The sequence below is a fragment of the Chenopodium album genome, chromosome 5 (assembly GCF_948465745.1).
Source record: "Chenopodium album chromosome 5, dcCheAlbu1.1, whole genome shotgun sequence".
NCBI lineage: Eukaryota > Viridiplantae > Streptophyta > Magnoliopsida > Caryophyllales > Amaranthaceae > Chenopodium > Chenopodium album.
In genome coordinates this window covers 10987783-11009160 of record NC_137838.1, presented here as the reverse complement: position 1 = coordinate 11009160, position 21378 = coordinate 10987783, and the positions used below count along the sequence as shown (strand labels likewise).

General features: G+C 35.7%; 3 protein-coding genes across 3 annotated transcripts in view; 2 read left to right on the top strand and 1 right to left on the bottom strand.

Annotated features, from left to right (window-relative positions):
- The first annotated feature begins 1977 nt into the window (after nucleotides 1-1977).
- LOC145632579 (uncharacterized) lies at nucleotides 1978-4992 on the top strand. The gene is made up of 4 exons (XM_081684942.1): nucleotides 1978-2261; nucleotides 3011-3271; nucleotides 3851-4702; nucleotides 4784-4992. Exons 1-4 carry the CDS (start codon nucleotides 2163-2165, stop codon nucleotides 4904-4906), a joined length of 1335 nt encoding a protein of 444 aa, XP_081541068.1. The 5' UTR covers nucleotides 1978-2162; the 3' UTR covers nucleotides 4907-4992.
- Nucleotides 4993-8470: 3478 nt separating this feature from the next.
- The window catches only part of LOC145631877 (eukaryotic translation initiation factor 2A-like), a 156547-nt gene continuing 143639 nt past the window's right edge, over nucleotides 8471-21378 (top strand). Inside the window, exon 1 of the mRNA XM_081684097.1 lies at nucleotides 8471-8481. The gene's annotated coding sequence lies outside the window, so the exon portion shown is untranslated. The remainder of the gene's footprint in view (nucleotides 8482-21378) is intronic.
- On the bottom strand, nucleotides 12089-19734 carry LOC145630426 (uncharacterized). Its single transcript, XM_081682683.1, has 7 exons — nucleotides 19611-19734; nucleotides 18838-19344; nucleotides 17948-18255; nucleotides 17773-17829; nucleotides 13375-13826; nucleotides 12909-13185; nucleotides 12089-12809 (listed from the first exon to the last, which is right to left on the bottom strand). The coding sequence occupies exons 2-7, from the start codon at nucleotides 19203-19205 to the stop codon at nucleotides 12790-12792; spliced, it is 1482 nt and encodes a 493-aa protein (XP_081538809.1). The 5' UTR covers nucleotides 19206-19344; nucleotides 19611-19734; the 3' UTR covers nucleotides 12089-12789.

The following is a 21378-nucleotide window of genomic DNA, read 5'->3' as shown; positions in this document are numbered from 1 at the left end:
AATTAGGGTTCATGTGGTTTTATTCATATAATAGGTAGGGTAGTAATTCTAATTAAACTCATTTATCACTTTCATCCCCATCTTATTCCTTCATTACATTCATCCCAACTCAAACATAACAACCTAACGTTAGCATTGACAAATTTTTGTTAATCAGTGTTAACAATTGGGGTCGACTCGTTTTTATGCACTATTTCACAATTCTTTTATCATTACATAAAATTGAGTCATGATTTAATTTATGATATCTGTATGAAATGATTGTTATAAATTTAAACCCACATTAGAACTTTCTTATATAACCCACAAATTTAGATTGTTTTTTCTGTCAATAATGCAACCTTTCAATTGTAGCATTGGCTTTTGTTTGTTTATAAACTCTTTTATCTTCATCAACTTAATAAATTATATAGAAAAATCACTCCAAATTAACAAGTTTTTAAAAAGTAGGTTTTTGCTTTGACACATTTTAAAAAGTAGGTTGATATACAATGTACATGATTTTGTGCAATATTTTCATGGCATGCTACAAATGAAATGCTAATTAAGGAAAACAGGTATGATTCAAAAAAAAAAAAAAAAAAAAAAACAGTGTTATCTTATTTGTGAACAAGAATGTTTTTCATTATTTTAAACACAATAATATAACTTATATTTTTCTTTCAAATATAAAATTATAACTATTTTTGCATTAAATTGAAGCATTGTAATTGATATATCGGCTAGCTAGCTACTTATCTTCCATAAGGTAGATAGCTAGGTTTGTTATACGTTGGACTTCAGATCAAATATTTATAGAGAGGCTTAAAGGCCAACAAAAAAATGTGAAACAAATTTTAAACAACTAGATATTTCTTTGAACCATTAATTACGATCAAATAACACAAGTGTCTCCACCACTCACCTCTAAATTCGCCAAATTGTCTAATTATTATCAACTAGCTTTTGGACCCGTTCTACGTACGGGTTATGCTTAAGTTATATATTTATTTGAAACTTTACAAATTATCTTGTCACCAAAAAAAAAAAACCCTTTACTAATTATTTGAATGAATTTATTTTATCGTCTTTTGACATATTATAATATTTTATGAATTTGTGGCAATAGACTAATAGTTGTAGAAAAAGTGGCATAAAATCATAAAATCATATCTCTATCGCATGATATATTAATCAACAATTTGTATAAAAAACTACTTTGTAAATACCAAACACTTATTATAATTTACAATTTTTACATCAAATGTGAAGACATGATATTCTTCTTTAGTCTTTACCAATATATGTCTCTTATATTGCGCTTAATATCTTCAAAATTAAAGCCCCATGACACGCAAACAATGTCATCCTATGGAATTTCCATAGTATTCTTGCCACCTCAATATTTCCCTTTTCAATCATCACCCTCATTGTTGTAGAAATTTCACATAGGATTTTGAGAGATAAACTAATTTTTTAGTTTTTGAAACTTAATGAGTGTGAAAAAATCTTTATTGAAAATTTGTATTTATATAAGAAGAGGGGGAAGATAAGGGGTCAAACTAAAGAAATGAATTATGAATGTGAATAAATTGAATTGATAGATGAAATAATGAGAAGAGGAGAAGGGTTTAGGAAATTTAATTTGTTATTGAATTAAAATAAAGATTACAAAATATAAAAGTTATTGAGAAATAAAGGGGGAGATGAAGAGAGAATTTCTTTGAAAACATAAGGAGGGAGAATGAATAAAGAAAGGTGAGAAAGAATGATGACATGTGTCAATTTTGGTTTGTGTTTTTAAATACTAAGTATAGATTATTGAATTAAAATAAAGATTACAAAATATAAAAGTTATTGAGAAATAAAGGGGGAGATGAAGAGAGAATTTCTTTGAAAACATAAGGAGGGAGAATGAATAAAGAAAGGTGAGAAAGAATGATGACATGTGTCAATTTTGGTTGGGTGTTGTTATTTGTCGCTCCCATTTTACCGGGTAACGCTCCCTTTTTTTCTTGAAATTCCAATCTTACCCTTGATATATAAATACGGTTTTTTCATTCCCGACCCACATTTCTCACTTCTTTACTTCTCTCTCTAACTCTCTTACTCTCAAACTCTCTTACTCTCTAACTCTCAAACAATTTTTTTGTAAAAAAAAAAAAATTCAAAAATTGTTTTACATGGGTGATTCGAGGCGGATTAGGCTAAGATTCGGAGGGAGGACTTCTGGCGGAGCTGGTGGCAGCGGCGGAGGCGGCGGCGGCGGCGGTGGAGACGAGGTAAAATTTTTTTTTTTTTTTTAATTTCGGATCCTGGAACTTCCGCCCAGAATATCCGGAAGTTCCATGGAGGATCCGCCTGGAATTTCCGGATCCTCCATGGAACATCCGGAAATTCTGGGCGGAAGTGTGACATCCGCCCAGAATTTCCGGATGTTCCATGGAGGATCCGGAAATTCCAGGCGGATCCTCCATGGAACTTCCGGAAATTTAGGGCGGAAGTTCCAATTTTTTTTTTTTTTTTTTTTTTTTTTTTTTTTTTTTGGCCGTTTAAAAAAGTTGTTAATTTTATTTTTTTTTTCGGATTTTGTTTTGTTTTTTTTTTTATTATGAAGTGTTATTATTATTGTTGTTATGGTTAGTATTATTATTATTATTATTATTATTGTTATTATTATTGTTATTATTGTTGTTGTTGTTATTTTGAAGTGTTATGGTTAGTATTATTATTATTATTATTATTATTATTATTATTATTGTTATTATTATTGTTATTATTGTTGTTATTATTGTTGTTGTTGTTATTTTGAAGTGTTATGGTTAGTATTATTATTATTATTATTATTATTATTATTATTATTATTATTATTATTATTATTATTATTATTATTGTTGATATTATTATTACTATTATTATTATTATTATTGTTATTATTATTGTTATTATTATTGTTGTTGTTGTTATTGTTATTATGGTTATTATTGTTATTGTTATTACTAAAATCGGATTAATTTTTAATTTTATGTAGATCGAGGGTTCTGGTGCTCGACATGCAATATCACGACGTCTGAATGCGTCTGTTAGGAGACAGACATCTCGATCTTCACTGGCTCAGCCCGAGCAGCAGCAATACGGGTCTACTAGTGGTTGGTCGAGAGACCAACAGTCTGGTAGTAGTCGGCCCTTGTACTCTGCAAGTGGAGCACCCATATCTGACGAGGAAGACGAATGTTCGGGTAGTCATGCTGGTGACCGGGATGAAGAACAGGACCCTCAGGATTACCATATGGTATATAGGGGTCAGTTTGGGAGATTTGTTGGTAGTGGGTCGAGTCAGCCTACTTCCAGCTCTGCAGAGGCATGGTTAGTGCAGGAACCGATGCCGGGTGGGCCTGAGGATGGGTCAGTTATCCCTAGTTTTGGCGGTCACGTGGCACGATATATCTGGATGGAGCAGGAGCGTAGTGTTTTGCGCTGTTTGAGTAGGACAAAGTTATGTTCTGACTTGTGTACTTGGCGAGGCCGTCAATCTGTGGAGGCCATTGCGGAGATTGATGCTAGTTGGTTGTCTCACTTGCCCGGCCTGATGTTTAAGAGACTTGATTGGCCGTTGATTTCTGCTTTTGTTGAGAGGTGGCAGCCAGATACGAACACCTTTCACATGCCATTTGGGGAGATTACGATCTTGCTGCACGACGTGTACAACATACTTGGGTTACGGGTTGCAGGCAATATGGTGTCCACTACTCCTAGCACGGACGTGTTACGGGACGAGTGCTCGGTCACCATGGATATGACTCCAGATGATCTGTCTGAGGTTTGCGGCACAAAGACCATTTGGCAGGGTAGTGGGGTGTTGACTGATAAGATTTTTGAGTCGACGTTGGCGGTCGACCGGGATTTTAGTGAGCAGCTTGATGCATACTTGTGGTTAGTGCTTGGAGGTACACTGTTTGTAGACAAGAGTGGTAACCGTACGCATCCTTCCTTCCTCCACGAGCTATGTCACACGGATGTCCCTATTAACGAGTATGCTTGGGGAACAGCTGCACTGGCCTACTTGTATCGACAACTGGGCACGGCATCACGGAAAGGTGCTGATTCGATTGCTGGTTGTCTCACGCTTCTGCAAGCGTGGATTTACGAGTACTTTCCGTGCTTTCGGCCACAGCAGGGTACCTTGACCCGGGACCTTCAAATGCCTCGTGCGTCTGCTTGGGATGTAGGAGCGGGATGTCCTAGCAAGAACCTGGAGCGCCTGTTAGCTTTTCGTACTAGGATTGATGCGCTTACCGACCGTGAGGTGAACTGGCTACCGTACGGAGCTGATCCTGCATTACGAGTGCCCCCCACTTTATTCATTGGCTGCATCCAGTACCGTAACATCATTGAGCCGTACATGCCGGATAGAGTGGTCCGCCAGCTTGGTTTCGTGCAAGGCATTCCCCGCGAGATCATCAGGCCAGAGAAGGCCAAGAGGCCGACTAACTTGAAGATGTATCGGGTAGACTTCCCGACTGAGATGACAGCTGTGTTGTGGAATAGGTTTGTCCCTGGGGTATCTCAGAGTGTTGTTTTAGGTGCCCTACCCAGGCTTAGTGCTGCAGCTCCTTCGGTTGCGCCCGGTTACATGCAGTGGCTGTACAGGTTTTCTCACCCGCGGGTATCTCCAGGTCCAGGAGTTACAAGCAACCTGCCTGAGCGGACTAACACTGATTACGTACGTATTAATGCTTAATATTATATTAACAATGACTTCTATTAATTTTTGTGTTATAATATGTTATTGTTTTATTTGCAGTGGATGGGTCGGTCCATGGAGATTCACCAAAGAGCACTAGCTGAGTATCCTGAAATGTCGAGTGAGACTCGAACAATGACTGAGCAACTTGTATTTGATTGGAAGTCAAAAATGGGACTTTAGATTATTTTGATTAGATGTTCTGTTAGTGATGGTTTTAATTATGTTATGAACTTATTTGTATTTTATTTTTAAAAATGTAATGTATAAACTGGACACTTATTTTATTTTATATTTGATGTTTTGTACAAATATCATGTTAGATTAAAATCAAATACATATAAAATTAATTTCATAAATCTAATTTTCGTACAAATGTTCAAAGTTAGTGAATGTACATTACAAACTACCTAACTAATGCATCCCACATGTCCCTTCTCAATTGATATGCTTGATCCCATCCGTTGACACTATCCTCGTGGTGTTCCGTCCACCAACCGGCGATCGGCGGGAGTGGTGAATCAGGTACAAGGTCAAGACGGATAAAATGTGATCCACCAACTGTACCAATCACAAACTCTCGAGTCGGTGACCGAACCCCGTTGCGTGCCCTAAGCGGTAAGACTGTGATGCATGGGTAGTAGCAAGTTGGTACTAGGCCTACTCCGAGACAAATCACCCTTGCGTTGAACCACGTAGCAATAGGAAATAAATCTTGAATTGTAACCATCCAATGCCGCTCCCCGACAGCCCCACCATCCCATCGAATACGCTCCACGTTCATCCAAAGTCGCCCAAGCCCGTAAATCCGTTCGTACAAATTCAAATACCTGCATTGACTAATGTCACTTGGATCTACAACACAAAATTAAAAGATAAATTATTAGTAAAGCTACACGTATTAAGTTTACATATTTTTATATTAAATATAGAATTTTAGTATTACCTGGTTCTGGGTCACCACCACGTTGAGTGTGTTGACGGTTCACATGCTCGAAATAGCTACGATCACGCCTGGTGTTATTTTTTTTCGGCCGACCACGAGGGTTAAGGTTGATATGTGGTTCTTCAAGGTGTGAATGATCTGGATGTAGCTCCTCTTCAATGATTCGCGTTACATTTCGACGTACGGCCGGGTCACTTTCCATGACTTCGTCGATTAGGGACCGAAAATGTGCAGCCTCCTCGGTCGAATCATTTACCACTTCAGGAATGTTACCACCATCACCAATAACCAGTGTCTTCCAGAAATAATGAATTTGGCTGCTATACAATCCCGTCTGTGCAACTATCGAATCATGTATCTGGCAAGCACATGGAAGACCATGGGTCACACGCATAGCACATCCGCACCGTTCATGGACCTGGTAACTCAAATCCCGCATCCTTTTCATCTCCTTATCCAGAACTTTCAAGCAATGTTGAGACACTTTGCCATTTATACGTGACAGGGGCAACTGTCTGTACATCTGACCAATTTTAGACCTTGATGCCTCCAACTCATTACGAATTTCTATGATGCGATTACCGATATGACAATGGACTCGGGCCCATACGGTATCCAAAGCACCTGCCAATGATTCCAATTAGTAAATTGAAATGCAATTACAATTACGTAACAACCAGAACAACTAATAAAATCATACAACTAACCTGTGGATGATTCAAACCAAGTTTTCACTGCTGAATGTTGGCTCTCAACTCTGCAATTGGTGGTGTTACCAAAATGAAGAATCTGGTTCGTCCAAAATTTCACAAATTTCTCCTTATGACAAAGCCATGTTCTCTGAACATACTGAATCACTTCCGGATATTTTCCCCACCTCACTTGCATGGCAGTTAGAGCACGATCATACTCCGCCTGTGTTGTTGCATTCACGATTTTGAACCATCTCCCAGCTCTAAAACTGACACCAACCGTCTTGTTTCCAAACATCTTCGTCACCTTAGCCTCCACATCTCTGTTGATGTGCCATAGACAGAGTAAATGTGACGTCCCTGGAAAGACTTCTCTCAAAGCCGCACAAAGCCCAAGATCACGGTCTGAAATAAATACAGATGGCTCTATATCAAACCCAATCAACTCCCTTAATCTCTGCAACACCCACCGATAGCTAGCCGTGCACTCGTCGCGCATGAAAACATATCCAACTAGAAAATTCTGGTTTGTCGGTGTCACGCCTACTACCTCAAAGAAAGGCATGTTATATCGATTGGTCTTGTAAGTAGAATCCATACCTATGACATGTGGGTATGTGCGGAGTATGTTGACCATGATCGGGTGCACCATAAATGCATGTTGAAAAACGTTGTGATCATCGTTCGTGACCCAGTAAATGTATTTACTCTCTCTCGCCAGATGAAGAAATTGCTGAACAACTCCTCTTCCTTCGGACATCTCCATCCTGAAGTCATTTCGGCAATTGTAAATGTGTCGGATGTTTGGATGATCATCAGGAAATTGCTCGGCAATAGTGGACATGATGTTACGGGGAGCAACCTTGGACTTTGTCATGTCCCGCACAACCTGTTTTGCACCCGGACTCAATCCGCTCACTTTACGGTGTCCCTCTGGGTACACAATCATTGGGTGGTTATGTGTCCCGGTGTGATCATTTTTCGCAATGATCTTCCAACTTTCGGTGCTGACATCATAATATATCTTGATGTAGAATGGACAACCATTAGCTTTGGTTTTGGTGTCCTTCCGTATCGCGTTCTCCAAATCTCTCGGCTTGCTCCTTCGTGACCGATCACATCGCAAATACCGATACGGCCGACCATAAATGGTTTTGTTATAAGACGATTTCACCAATATAAATCCCAATTTTATGGAAACACCATCAGCCCATGTAACAGCATCGTCAAATGTAGGAAAAAACGTATCGGTGACAAAATTCCCACTATAATTCACACCGTCACCGCCTTCCTCAGATTCCATATCCTATACAAATTAAAACAAAACATGCTTTATGTCAAAATAATAATAATAAAAACAATAATAATAATAATAATAAAAATAAATAAATAATAATAATAATAACAATAACAACAATAATAATAATAATAATAATATTAATATTAAAATTATATTTCTACTAATTAATAATAACAAAATCAACAACAACAACAACAATAAAAATAACAGCAACAACAACAATAATAATATCAACAACAACAACAACAATAATATCAACATATTAATAATAATAATAATAATAATAATTAAACATATTACTAATAATCATATTAATACAACAAAATTACATTAATTATCAAATACTAAATCACAACAATAATCACAAGACATATGTTGATAAACGTACTTTAACAATTTAAAAAAAAAAAAAAAAAAAAAAAAAAAAAAAAAAAAAATTTGGGACATCCGCCTAAAATTTCCGGATGTCCCTAGGTACATCCGCCTAAAATTTCCGGATGTGCCTAGGTACATCCGCCTGAAATTTCCGGATGTACCATGGAACATCCGGATTTTTTAGGCGGATCCCAACTTCCGCTTGGAATTTCCGGATGTTCCATGGTACATCCGGAAATTTTAGGCGGATGTACCTTGGACATCCGGAAATTTTAGGCGGATGTCCTACTTACCGAAAATAAAAAAAAAAATACTTACAGAATGATCCGACGCATTCTCCGGCGTACGTATGTTCCACTCGCCGTCCATGACCCAAGACCCGTCGGAAAATTTAACGATTTTTGAAAATAGAAATTTTAGGTGGTCGTGGGGACCGATTTGGTTGCAAGGTCGTGGGGACCGATTTTGGGAAGCTCGGGACAACAATGTCGTGAAGTAAGGGTACCGTTTCATGTATGGTGTCCAAATGGGGAACAAGTTCATTTTTATAACCCATATTGCATAAAGGGCATAGTGGTAATTTCAAGAAAAAAAGGGAGCGTTACCTGGTAAAATGGGAGCGACAAATAGCAGTTGAGTTTTGGTTTGTGTTTTTAAATACTAAGTATAGATTTATCATAATATCTCTTCTCTTTTTTATCTCCTTTCTCCTTCAATCAAGATCCTAAAAAAAATTGTTGTTCTAGGGGCTACTACCAACTTTTTGGTTGATGTTAAGCCCATAATTTATTTCTTATTACTTTACCAGTTTTTAATTAATTCTCATAATAAACCTCTATTTTCTCTGTTAGACAGTTTTTCTATTCAATTTTTAAACGTAGATTAGACTTTATTCAATTTTTAAAATGATGACGGGGCAAGTATATTGTTACATGCTGATACTTCACATGCTTCTTAGTTCTTATGATATAATATCATATACGTACACTTATTGTCACCATTAGCTTAAGCTTTTGATTGAGTTGGTCCAATAACACTTATTAATTACAATTATAATATTACTTGTGATTAATGTAAGATAGAGTGAAATAGCTTTCGCTTGAGTTTGTGCGCGTGCAGTCGTGCACCCGCTTAGCAGAACATGTATCCACCATTGGCTAGTTAATTACTTCGTATATGTAACGTACAATATAATTCTCATATATAAGGGTATGTTCACATTTACTTAACTAAGCTGAACTGAACTGATTGGACCTGAACTGAACTGAGTTGAAATGAATAATTTATGAGACAAGAAAATTAGGAGTTGAATTGAACTGAACTGAAATTAAGTAAATGTGAACAGACCCTATGATAGAATACTATAAAATGAAACCTAATTAGGAGGTTCAAAAACGTCAAATGGAAAAACAAATTAAACTACTTTAACTAGCAATTGAATGAAAATATCGTAATTTTTATGTATTGTTCTGAAATTATTATTAAAAGGTTAAATTTTTACTTGCTACAAAAGTCTCTTAATATATATTTTGTAAAAGATAAGTCAAGATCGATGTCCGAATTTCATGCAATATTAATTTACATTAGTAGCACTATAGCAGAAATCATGCAAAAAGCTATAGTATTGAATAAGAAATTTTGTTAACCTTTGAGATTGGACCGTTTATCATAACATGTTCATCCAATTTAATCATTTTGCCTCCTAAATATTGTTATCTTCAATCTAAAACTATTAAGATTAACCTATTACCCAATAATTTAACATAATTTTGGTACTTTTTTGTTGGTCAAAAGGGAAAAACAAGTGTTTGCATTAATTTTGATCCTTTTGCTTTTTTCCTTACTAAAATTTTAATAGTCCCTAGAAATCATTACCCACTTGGGAAAGGAGCTGGTAACCTTCCAATCAAACTTCAGCAAAAGATGAAGATATAAAGAAGTAAAACACTTTAACGATTTATCTGTTAGAACTTGGGAGTAGTTTTAAGAAACAGTTCCAAACAAGGGTCTCAATTTTTGTTATACAGGTTTTATTATGTTATACACAATCCTAACTCCTAAATATTATCCACATATATATTTTCGAGAATATTAAGCAATGCTTGACCTAGTGGAAAGGTTAACATTTTACGGCAGATTGTGGAATCAAATTACATTATAGATTACTTTGCGGTGAGAATTCCAATACCCTCCCTCCCTCCCTCCCCACTATGCACCACCCTAAAGTCCCTAATAACACTACCAATGGGCCTTGTTAGCTAACTTTGGTCAGAATGATTTATGAGAGGTAGGGTTTACTTCTTACTTACCTAAAAAAACAATATTGACTATTTAACTACCTAATCCAATTAGCAACTATTTTATAAACACAAAGTCTTGTATGTGGCTAGCCACACAGTGTCGTCAATCACTATAGGGGTTACTTCGCTAGTGTGATGGGGGTTATTTCGTCATTGTTATAGAGTTATTCGGTCAGTGTTATAGGGGTTACTCGGTCGGTATTATAAGGGTTACTTAATCAACTTTAAAGGGGCTACTTAAGTGGTCACACGGTGTGGCCGACCGCACACAAGACAGGTTGTTTTATAAATATGAAAGTAATGTATATAACTGTCAATCACAAGGACTAATTAAAAAAAGGGGAGAAAAACACCGAAAAATTAAATACGTATAATCGCGAGGTTTAAGTAAAGAAGCTACCTGTGCAACGCTCGGGCCACACACTAGTTTGATTTTTTTTTTTTAAACACTAGTTAGGATTATATACACACAATTACCAATATTAATATGTAATGCTCAACACAATATAACAATTTAATGTTACATAGAATTTCCACACACACCCAAAAAAAAAAAAAAAAAAAAAAAAAAGAGGTGTACTAGAAAAAATTTATAGGAAGATATGAGTAACAATCTATAGTCACACCTTAGCAGCTTTAAAAATGCATCAGTCTTTATGTCAGAAATGCATGAGGATAAGCTAATAGAATCTGAGGGTGAGTGTCTGAATTGGGAGCAGCTGCATAATTTCTACGTCAGACATGCATATCAAGTTGTGGTTTTAACCCAAATAGGTAAATAGTAAGAGATATGCCCTTATTGTACCCTTGGTAATTTGGATGTGTTCTGAATGTTATGCATCAATAGTTCAATACATACATTTAATGAGATGTAATAACAGCTAAGTACTTTCTCCAAATATAAACAGAGAAGGGTGACTTCAAGAGAAAAAAATATATGTTTAAAGATTTTCATAGGTAAATTACTAATAGGTAAAGATGGTTGTGGGTTGTGTTTGGGTCATGCTTCATACCAAGCTCCTTGGCTCATGACCAAGCCCACTAGCAACATTGTAATGTCGAAACTTAAAAAAAGGTAGCCAAGGAATGTCCCAATACGGCAATACCACTTACCATTATGTCATGTCATTGACTCATTCTTGTAGACGTACACCAAATTTTACCTATTTCCTTTACTTTATCATGTTATGTCATATCGTGTTGCATTGTTTTCAAATATTTCACCAATTTGAACTAGGGATCAATCTCAATGCCTCAACATGCACAATGAGTCAATGACATTGTCAAGTCATGTCTAACTTGATAAAATGCCATATTTTTTCAAATTAGACCTCTACCAATGCCATTTTTACAATATCCCAACCTTTCAGCAAAAACTTAGCATTTTGAGATCTCTCTGTAAATATTTAATATTCTTAACCTACATACTTGTATAAATAATTTCCATATTAAAAGATATATTATATTCGTAATTGCAACATCTATGAAATAGTTAGAAGTCCCTCCATTTCTTTTTTATGTCCCTATTTGGACAATACACATGTGTAATACACTTTAACTAATATTCTTGAAGCAATCATCAAGACGGATCAAACAAAACCTAATATCCCTCTAATTATGATTAGTTACAAGATTTCGAAACAAGAACATAAAAAAGAAAAAGAAATGAGAGGAGTAAAATTTCAATGGCAAAAGGTGAAAGCACAAAAAATCTACAAAGGAAGCTGTAATCTCTAACCACGTGACACATGCTTGTGACATGCTCCTCTACAGTTAATATATTTCATAGTTCAAAATTTTTCTTAAGAATGTTTAAACAGGGGAAGATTGAGCACACATCTGCCAAATCATCAGTAAATTTATACATGCTCTACAATTAATATGTAAATCAGCCCTCAGGTGCATATTTCAAACCACTCTCTCCCAATTAAGCGATTCCGTCGAGATCAATATCTCTACTAGCAGAGAATGGCTTGCTGTAGAGACCAAGATCAAACTAGGTATCTAGCTATGCTAGAACATTGCGAATTTTCAGCTCTAATAACTGTCAAAAGTACCAAACTACATTGCATGATTCAAGTGGTGGCATATTGAGAAATTTAATCATAAACCGTTACTTTTCTTAGAAAAGGTGACAACTTTTTTTTGCAAGCATCCTAAAATAAAGTATGCGCTTTTTACCAATGAGCAAGGCGCCAAGACATATTCAGGATGCCATCCTCTTCTTGTGTCTAATTCAAAATCCTCATGTTAAGAGCTTCAAGGCCTTTAATCAATGACTGGCCACTAAATTATGGATATAAACTACAAAGTCAAGCCTAGACTATCAAACAGCTTTTTCGCCATTATCACCAGCAGAGTACAGAGATGATATGCAATAGGTAAGCTCACCAACAGGCAAAATTTATACAGATTAGCTGCTGTTGCATATTGCTTGGAGCTGTAAACCAGGACTACTCCCTCAAAAAGGACACTGCAATGTATCAGTTATCAGCACCCCAGCCATTTCCAAATCTGCTTAGATTTAATGTAATCAGAAGAAAAAAGAATCATCAGTTGCTATCTGGCTCACCTGCAGATCTCAAACTCCAACCTCCAGGTCCAGCCTTGCGCTCACCCCGCTTTCTCTTAATCTTAGAAGTCAAACAAGACTTTAATGTTGTTTTTTCCTGAATCGCAGCATCCACAGTCCCGGAATCAGGCGCTAATCCATTGCCAGCTCCGAGACTTGAAATATGCTGCTCTTTATTTTCTAGATTATTATACTCATCTATCGATTTGTCAATAACTCCAGAAGACATGTGCCCATCTTGCATTGCTCTGTTCTGTATATGTGTATCATCCAAAATCTGCAGATCAACAGCATGAAGTATCAAATTTAAGGATTTGAGATTAAAGTCTGAAACCCAGAAGAGGGGAGGGAGGGGCAAAAAAATTGAAGTTTTTTAAAGGAGTAAAAAAAGCTTCAGTCACATACATGTAGTGTTTCCGCAAAATCAACTTTTTACGCACTAGACAAGGTATGAAAGAAACCTTACATTTTCACCTGACTCTAATGTCTGTGGCTGATGTATAGGAACATTTGCTGCAGAAAGTAACCCTACTGTGCTTTCTATAATATCAGGAATCTGAGTACCAACTCCATAATCAGAGACCAAACTCTCAGGCAAGTCCAGATCACCAATTTCAAAGTCTGTTATGTCATGAGGGATTTCAATGCCCCCAATAGACAAATTATCTCCATCGCCAGCGGAGAAGGCAGGGCTTTGTGCAGCACTTGTCTGAGCATCGTAAGGTGCAAGAAGACTTAGGTTTTCTGAAGAGGAGAATTTCACACCATTTTTTAACATCACCGTATCAAAATGGGTTCTAAGCCTCTGAACTTTGGATTGCACTGTTTCAATCTGTCGAAGAATCTGTTCTATGGAATCCTCCCCATCTTTTAACCAATCATCATCCATGCTGAATTCTTCATTCTTAGGACATACATCTGAAAGCAGCATCATAAGAAAGTACAATTATATTTCCTTCCTAAAATAAAACATCAACACAAAATTATATGATGATTGCTATCACAAAGATAATCAACGGTAATGTGTAAGAAGAAACTTATTAAAATAAGTTGTTCATTACACAAACCAGAAATGTACAATCAAAGCTGCACATCATATTCACCAAATACAAGTGAAAAGCCAATTGGAATGTACCAGTGTTAATATATTCACTATGCCACCGCTTACAGATTCATTTGCCTTACAGCTTTCTTGGTTACTTAGTGCTAGTCTTTTACTCCTATTAACGTTTTCTAACATGCAAGGTTGACACCTAGCTAGATACTTTTGTATTCTCTCTGACCTGAGTTTTATTGGCACTAGGATAGAAATACAGCTATCATCATGACAGAAAATGGACCCTGGGGAAATTCTGCCTTTCACAATTCAACTCCAGTAGCATAAACAAACTATGAATAGATATCAGGAGAGCATCACTAGCCACAAACATTAGACTATTCTGCGTGAAAAATAAATAAAAACTTGAGAAGCTTAGAAAGAAAGACAGCACAGCTTGCAAGCCACTCATAGTAATTTTGTATTTACTCCTTGTATTGCATGAAATGAAAGTAATTTTGCTGCCACGACATGGGGCAAAAAGACAGAACACAAATAATGCATGCTCATCAAAAGAGGGCCATGTGCTGAGAATCACCAAGGCACAAAGTACAACTCACAAAAGAAGGAATATCCACAGCATGACAGCCAAAAGGTTTCCTAACTTGTTACCCACGTTTATAACCCAAAAATAGCAGTACTCCCGCAACAAGGAAGACATGATCTTTGAATTAAGAATCCTTGAACTGCCTAGAAATCTAGCACTGAAAACATGAGAAGCCTCAGTCATCTCAGAATGCTGAGAAAAGACATCATGAGTACTTGAGTAGGCAGTAGCAGCTTTGTTAAGTAAGTCAACACACGTATTCTTATTGATTTACCAAATCTCTTTCATATTCACATCCATCCTCACTCACCTCAACTCCCAACTAGCTACAAGGACGAAAAAAAAGAAATATACCTATACCAAGTCTATAACGCTAAACCTAATGACACATGGCATTCTTTTCATGCAATGACCATATTTTTTCTTTGTTTAATACTCCGTAATTTTTACACCTCCCATCTTCTCCTCTTCCTCTTTTCAGTTTTACATCCCCTTCCCCTTCCAATTTCCCTTTAATATATATTTATACTACGTAATTACTTTATGCTTCCTCTATTCTTTTTTAGTTGACATATTTCTTTTATCACATTTGCCAATGCATAAATTAAACCATTAATATCTATAATTATCAAGATGTAAAAATAAATTTTAAAAGTTGATTTTTTGTAAATACACAATAAGTCGATTTGAACAAGATTCCGCATGACTGTTATTTTTAATTATAAACCACAAAATCTAGTCAAAGTAAAGTTAGTAAATAGTTTCACTAATAAAGATTTGAGGAAGTATATGTGATTCAAACAATTCATCTTCTAATCATCAATATGTATAGAATATAGATTTTATTCTTCTGTTTTTCGAATCACCAACCACAGTGGCAACTCTCAAAATTGAAGAATACTACATTCTTGAAAGTGACAATCTTCGAGAGAAATACAGGTATTGTCAAGAAATCTATGCTTCAAGGGCTCTACAAATACGGTTTGGTAATTAGGGATAGTTATGCCTCAGCTTTATTTTAGTTCCATTTTCATTAACATTCCCATATCTCATTTTATAATTCAGCTTTACATTGTTCCCATGACTTCCCACCACAATGTAGAAGTCAATCTTAACAAATTTTTTTATTTGATTTATTGTATTCTAAAATGAAGATATATTATGCTCTTCACCTAATATATTTGGCAAAATGGCAAGTCAACCGATATATGTCAGTGAGTAGCAAAGGCCACAAAACTGGCTTCTGCAAAATTATTGCCTCCTGGATTGATCAATTCAAGCATTGCAACATGTGTCACGGTTTTCGCCACAGTATAGGAGATTTCTACTACCAAAATAAAACACTCAAATGACGAAGGAAAAAGGCAAAACTATCACAAAAATAAACAAGACATAAGTCATGCAAGCACACAAAAAGACAGCTCATATAAATGTAAACCTGCAAATACATCATGCCAGAATTAATTTTTCTATTAGACTTCCTCACTAAACCTTTTAACTTGCAACACTTCTCATTTCATGCTTGCAATGCATTACCTCAATCATAAACATCTTTAATTACAAGTAAAAATTAACAAATATGATATTATGAAAAGTATAATTCATGGCAAATCTAACCATATTCCACATGGCCATATTTTCCTTTACTATAAATCTATAATTGTCAAAGCTAGTCAAAGTAGAGTATGTGAATAATGCATAAGTCAAAGTAATACATGTAAAAATAAAAGGAAAAACATTAATTCAACTCTTGAGTAATTAAGTTTTCACATAAAATTCCCTTGTTTTTATTCTCTCTTAAAAGTAAATACTTTTCAATGCTATTGCAATACAAGTTGCCGTATCTTTTATTTTAAAATAAAAATTATGAGATTAGTCATAACTTAAATAAGGCTATTATGAGATTAGTCATAACTTAAATAAGGATTGTTCTAAAGCAGTGGAGCAAAAGAGTATTTAAGGCTTTAGTTCAATCCTAACTTTGAAGCTGACTTGCTACACTAAGTTTTATGGTCCTCGTGTTCACTTATGCTCCAATTTGCTTAAGCCATGAAAAAAAATCTAGATTAAAACTGACTTGGAGAGTTCTAAATTGGCCACACACAGTTTTTAAGTTTTTACTCTGCTAACAATCAAAACCTAAGCACATATTAGATATTATTACTACATCCCTTTTTGCCTATAAAAATTTATACTAGCATTAAGATCTTGAATCTTTGATATGAATATAAGATCTAAGCTATTTGTAATATGTAGAACGAAGAGCCCCCATCCCGACGGATGGAGGCATTGAGCAGCATGATGTGTTGTTAATTTACCCAGGAAAACAAAAATTGATGAGTAAACAAGCCATATAAAAAATATATGAAAAAATGAACAATCTCATGCTTGGGTTTCTGACATTGTGGGTGTCTGAAAGTCTGAAATAAACCAAGAAAAAAAAAAAACCTAGTAACCAACCTGAACAAACAAAACAGCTTCTTCACTCTGTGGACGATCATGTATACTTCCTAAGTCCTTTACCCCAAATATACACTCGCAAGCACAAACTTGATCAAAGCATTCTAGCAAGGATTTCTGTACACCTACTATTAAATAAAAATTACTTAGAAGTAAAACACCTAACCAACAAAATGAAACTTGTCCTGTTGTTGATGCTTATTTGACAATAACACGCTAGCCATAATCATATATAATCATGGCTCTTGATGCTGCAACATTTGTTTGTATAGCACTATAGCGTAACAATTTAACATAAAACTTATTTTGGTAAGGAAGATCATTAACAGAAAATACCTACTGTACTTGATTACTTATAAAACCTTTCTCCCTAAAGAAGGAACGAGAAGCACAAAAGGGTGGTAAAACTACAGCATAGTTCTTACATCTTAATTGTCTTAACATAGATTGATTTCAAATATTTTAACAATAAGAATGATATTGCTGATTAGTCAATAAAAAACGATAATCTTCCAGATAGATTCAACAATATGAAAAAACTTGAGAATATCCAGATAAAAGTAATCTTCCTCGTAATGAGCATATCCCCTTAATAGACTTCTTTACTCATATAGCGCCTTGAATTTTATATTCTTTGAATTTTAACCAGACAAAATTAAAGTTATGCAAGCTCATTATAAGTTAGAATGGGAGAAACAGCATAATGTCAAATCTTGATGGCAGTATGGCACTCACATCTTAACTGAAATAGAAATTCTTACCTAGATTAACATCGTCGTCAGCAGCTGATATACCATCTTGATCAGACTTCTTATTTTCTGCATTAGACCAAATACCATCATGATAAATAAAGGGTGCTCACTGAGTGATCGTGTGGAATTATATCTTTAAAATTGTATACATAATACAACTATAACCACAAGAGAAAATGTATACCTAAATATGAGAAAAGCTGGTGATGAGACATATAAGATGAGATATCAGTCACATTCTCCACAAGTTTCCGTTTTCTTCTTTTCATGGGTTTCTTCTTGTCTGAATGGTTGAAAAATGGAAACGATCTCGAACAAAAGTCTGATGTATATTGATGTAGTTCCAACATTTTTGTTTGTTCATTTGCTTCTAGCTCACGGGAGTATTTTAAGGCTTGAGACTCCAACTCCTTTATCCTTAGTTCGGCCCATTTGCATCTCCACATAATTGGGCGTACAAAATTCCTCCAATGAGGTGTCAATCTTCTTTTCCTGAAATGTTGTAGCAAAAGAAATCAATATTACTTGGACTTTTCATTTCACCTTAAGTACCCTTGTTGGATTTATGACTCCCAGACTTGGATAGGATACTTGGAAACTTCAATTTGGACCAAGATTATGAAATATTTTCACAAAACAGCTAAAAGAGGACACTTGGACACTAGGCCCCAAAGTACCCCGAGTTTGAACAAAATGAAAATAAAGTCAATCATCTTAATACTTCTTGCAAGATAACCTTAGTAGTTCCTTCATTCCATTCAAATTGCAACATTTGGAGTTTCACATGTGCCAATGCACAACTTATACTATTAATATCCTTAACTATCTTTTATTTACAAATATAGACACTTAAAATTTAGAAAGTTTATATTGAGACAAATCTAACAAGATCTCCTATGATGAAGTTTTTCATTACATACAAAATACAATAGATGGTGAATTGAAGATGGCCAAAGGAAAGTGATTGATTAGCATAATAGTCCAGAAGTTGCAATAAGAACAGAACAAGTGAAGTATAAGACAACATTACTAGAAAAGTAAAATTGATGTTCAACAAATCCAAGAAAAACCAACCTCATGGGAAAAACATTAGTATAACTGTCCAATGTATCAGCAAAACCAGTATCAACACGAAATTCCGACTCCACTTCAGCATCACTAGTTCCCGAAACATTGTCACTTCTCGAAGTAGTATCACCAAAAGAGCTAGAATTCTCAGTAGCATCAGGATCCTCACTATCAGGCAGCCTAACGGCAGCATTCGAGTTCATAGGTTCAGTTATATCGGCATAAACTTCGCCACGACTAGTTTGCGGATTCTCAAGTTTCCCATCCAAAAAAGCCTCCATTTCACGCAGAGTATCCTCATAGCTCATACACCTCAAACTCTTACTCGGCATCCTCACAAAACCCCTCGATTTCTCCCGAGCTAGGACACTCATTATGATTATTATTCTTACAACAATTGCATCACTTTTCTACCCCAAAATCACAACAATTACAAACAAAACACCCAAAAAATCCGAAATTCTTGAATCAAATTTGCATGTTTTGGTGTTCCAATTCAACAAGATCACAAACCTAAATACAAAATTCAATCACAATTTCAATTTCAATTCCAATTCAATGATACAAAAACAACAAATGCAAGTAAAAACAATCAAACAACAAACAATCACAAAATCAAAACAATTAAGATGAAAATTGACAAGAATGAAATTCAAAATTAAACAGGGGAGATAGATTGAGAGAGAAGATTGAATTGTAGCATGATTAACAATGGCGGAGTAGTAGAGAAGAAAGAGGTAAGAGAGAGAAAGAAGAGAGAGAAAGAGGAGAGAGATTACCAGAGAAAAATGGTGGAGACTGTGTGAGTGTTCGCACGGCGGCTACAAGCGAGGGAAGAAGGAAGAGAGAAAATTCGTTCGCAATATAAATGAGGGAAAGTGAACGTTAAATCAAAGGATACTCTACTCTTCTTTCTTTATTGCATAAAAAACCTAAACTAACGACAGTAGGAATACTCGAGCCTAGTTCTTCTAGTACGAGGAGTCGAGTCGAGTCGAGGAGTAGGAGGTTACGATTGGACATGAAGCTAATTGAACCCATGGAGGATAATTTTGTAGCACATCATTTAACTAGAATAGTGTCTTTCTGTGTTGAATAAGTATGGGTTAATCATTGTATGGATGATATCACTCCGTATGTATTTCGAGTATGGCCATTGGTTGCCCATTTTAGGTGGTAATGAAGAGAGAGAAAAAAAAAGCTTAAAATAATAATATGAAGTATTTTTTGGGAGAAATGGCCCATTACCAGGTCATGGTCATGGTCATGCCCACTGAGAATTATGGACAATGCATGTAATTGTGACACTTGTCCAATAAAGAATGGTTGCTAAGAATTGAAAGATAAATGACGTGCTACAAAATTATCCTTCATCTTTAACCTTAACTACTTAACATTTTTTCTTATTGGCGGAAAATTTATTTCAATTAAAATGTTTGTTTCCCTAATCTAACATCTTTCTTAAAGTGCGTGTCAAAATGGCTTATTGCATGTAAATAAAAACGAAGGAAGTATATTGCTAATACGTTCACTCTTTCTTATTCTCTGGCTTTTGTCTAGCTTTGAAACCTTATGTTGAAATATGCCTTGAATTTGGGTTTAGGAGCAGCGAGTTATAGCTCAAGAGGTATCTTGGTAGTTTCGGAAGCATATGGAGTTGCGACGAAATTGGAGCTATAGCTCCTATGCGAGTGAGCTATAGCTCACGAAGACAGCTTGGTTCGACTAGGTCGAGCGATATCTCGCTCGGTAGCTCGCGAAGGTCGAAGGTGAGATAGGGGTCAAGCGATAGCTCGCTCGACCATGAGCGATAGCTCGGCTGGGGTCCGATCGATAGCTCGCTCGACCATGAGCGATAGCTCGGCTGGGGTCCGAGCGATAGCTCAGCTGGGGTCCGATCGATAGCTCGCTCGATGGTCGAGCGAGAGCTCTCCGTTTGTGCGCGGTGGAACCCACACGATTTATTAGGGTTTTATGGACCGTTTTTATGCACTAATCTATCTTATTTGGGGAAGCTATATATATTCCTAGTTAGGGTTTATTCATAGCTTAGTCTATTATTGATAATTGACATTATCAATCTGTAATCTGGAAATTCCTCAAGATCAATAAAGCTTTTCTCTCGCTTGTCCGTGGACGTAGCCAACACATTGTTGGTGAACCACGTAAATATGTGTGTGCTTTTATTTGTTTTGCATTCATTAATTTGTTCTTTCTCACATCCGTTACAACACCTTAAAACAATTTGTTAATGGCTTTAAAGTACATAGATCCATTATATAATCTTTAAGGGTAATTATTGCATTAATAGTTGTTTAACCTAATGTTGACATATTTTCTCTTTTCTACTTTTTTTTACAAGTGACTTGCAAGAACAGATAGATCAGATTTCATCATCACTGTCATGGCAAAGACTAGGGCTTGACTTATAATTTCTTTTTTTTTTTGAGGTGGATTATTGTATTTTAACCTAGGTTAGTTATTTGCATGATTCTTTCTATATTATGACTTAGAAGTTTTCAAATGCGATAAATTATCTGATTTGTA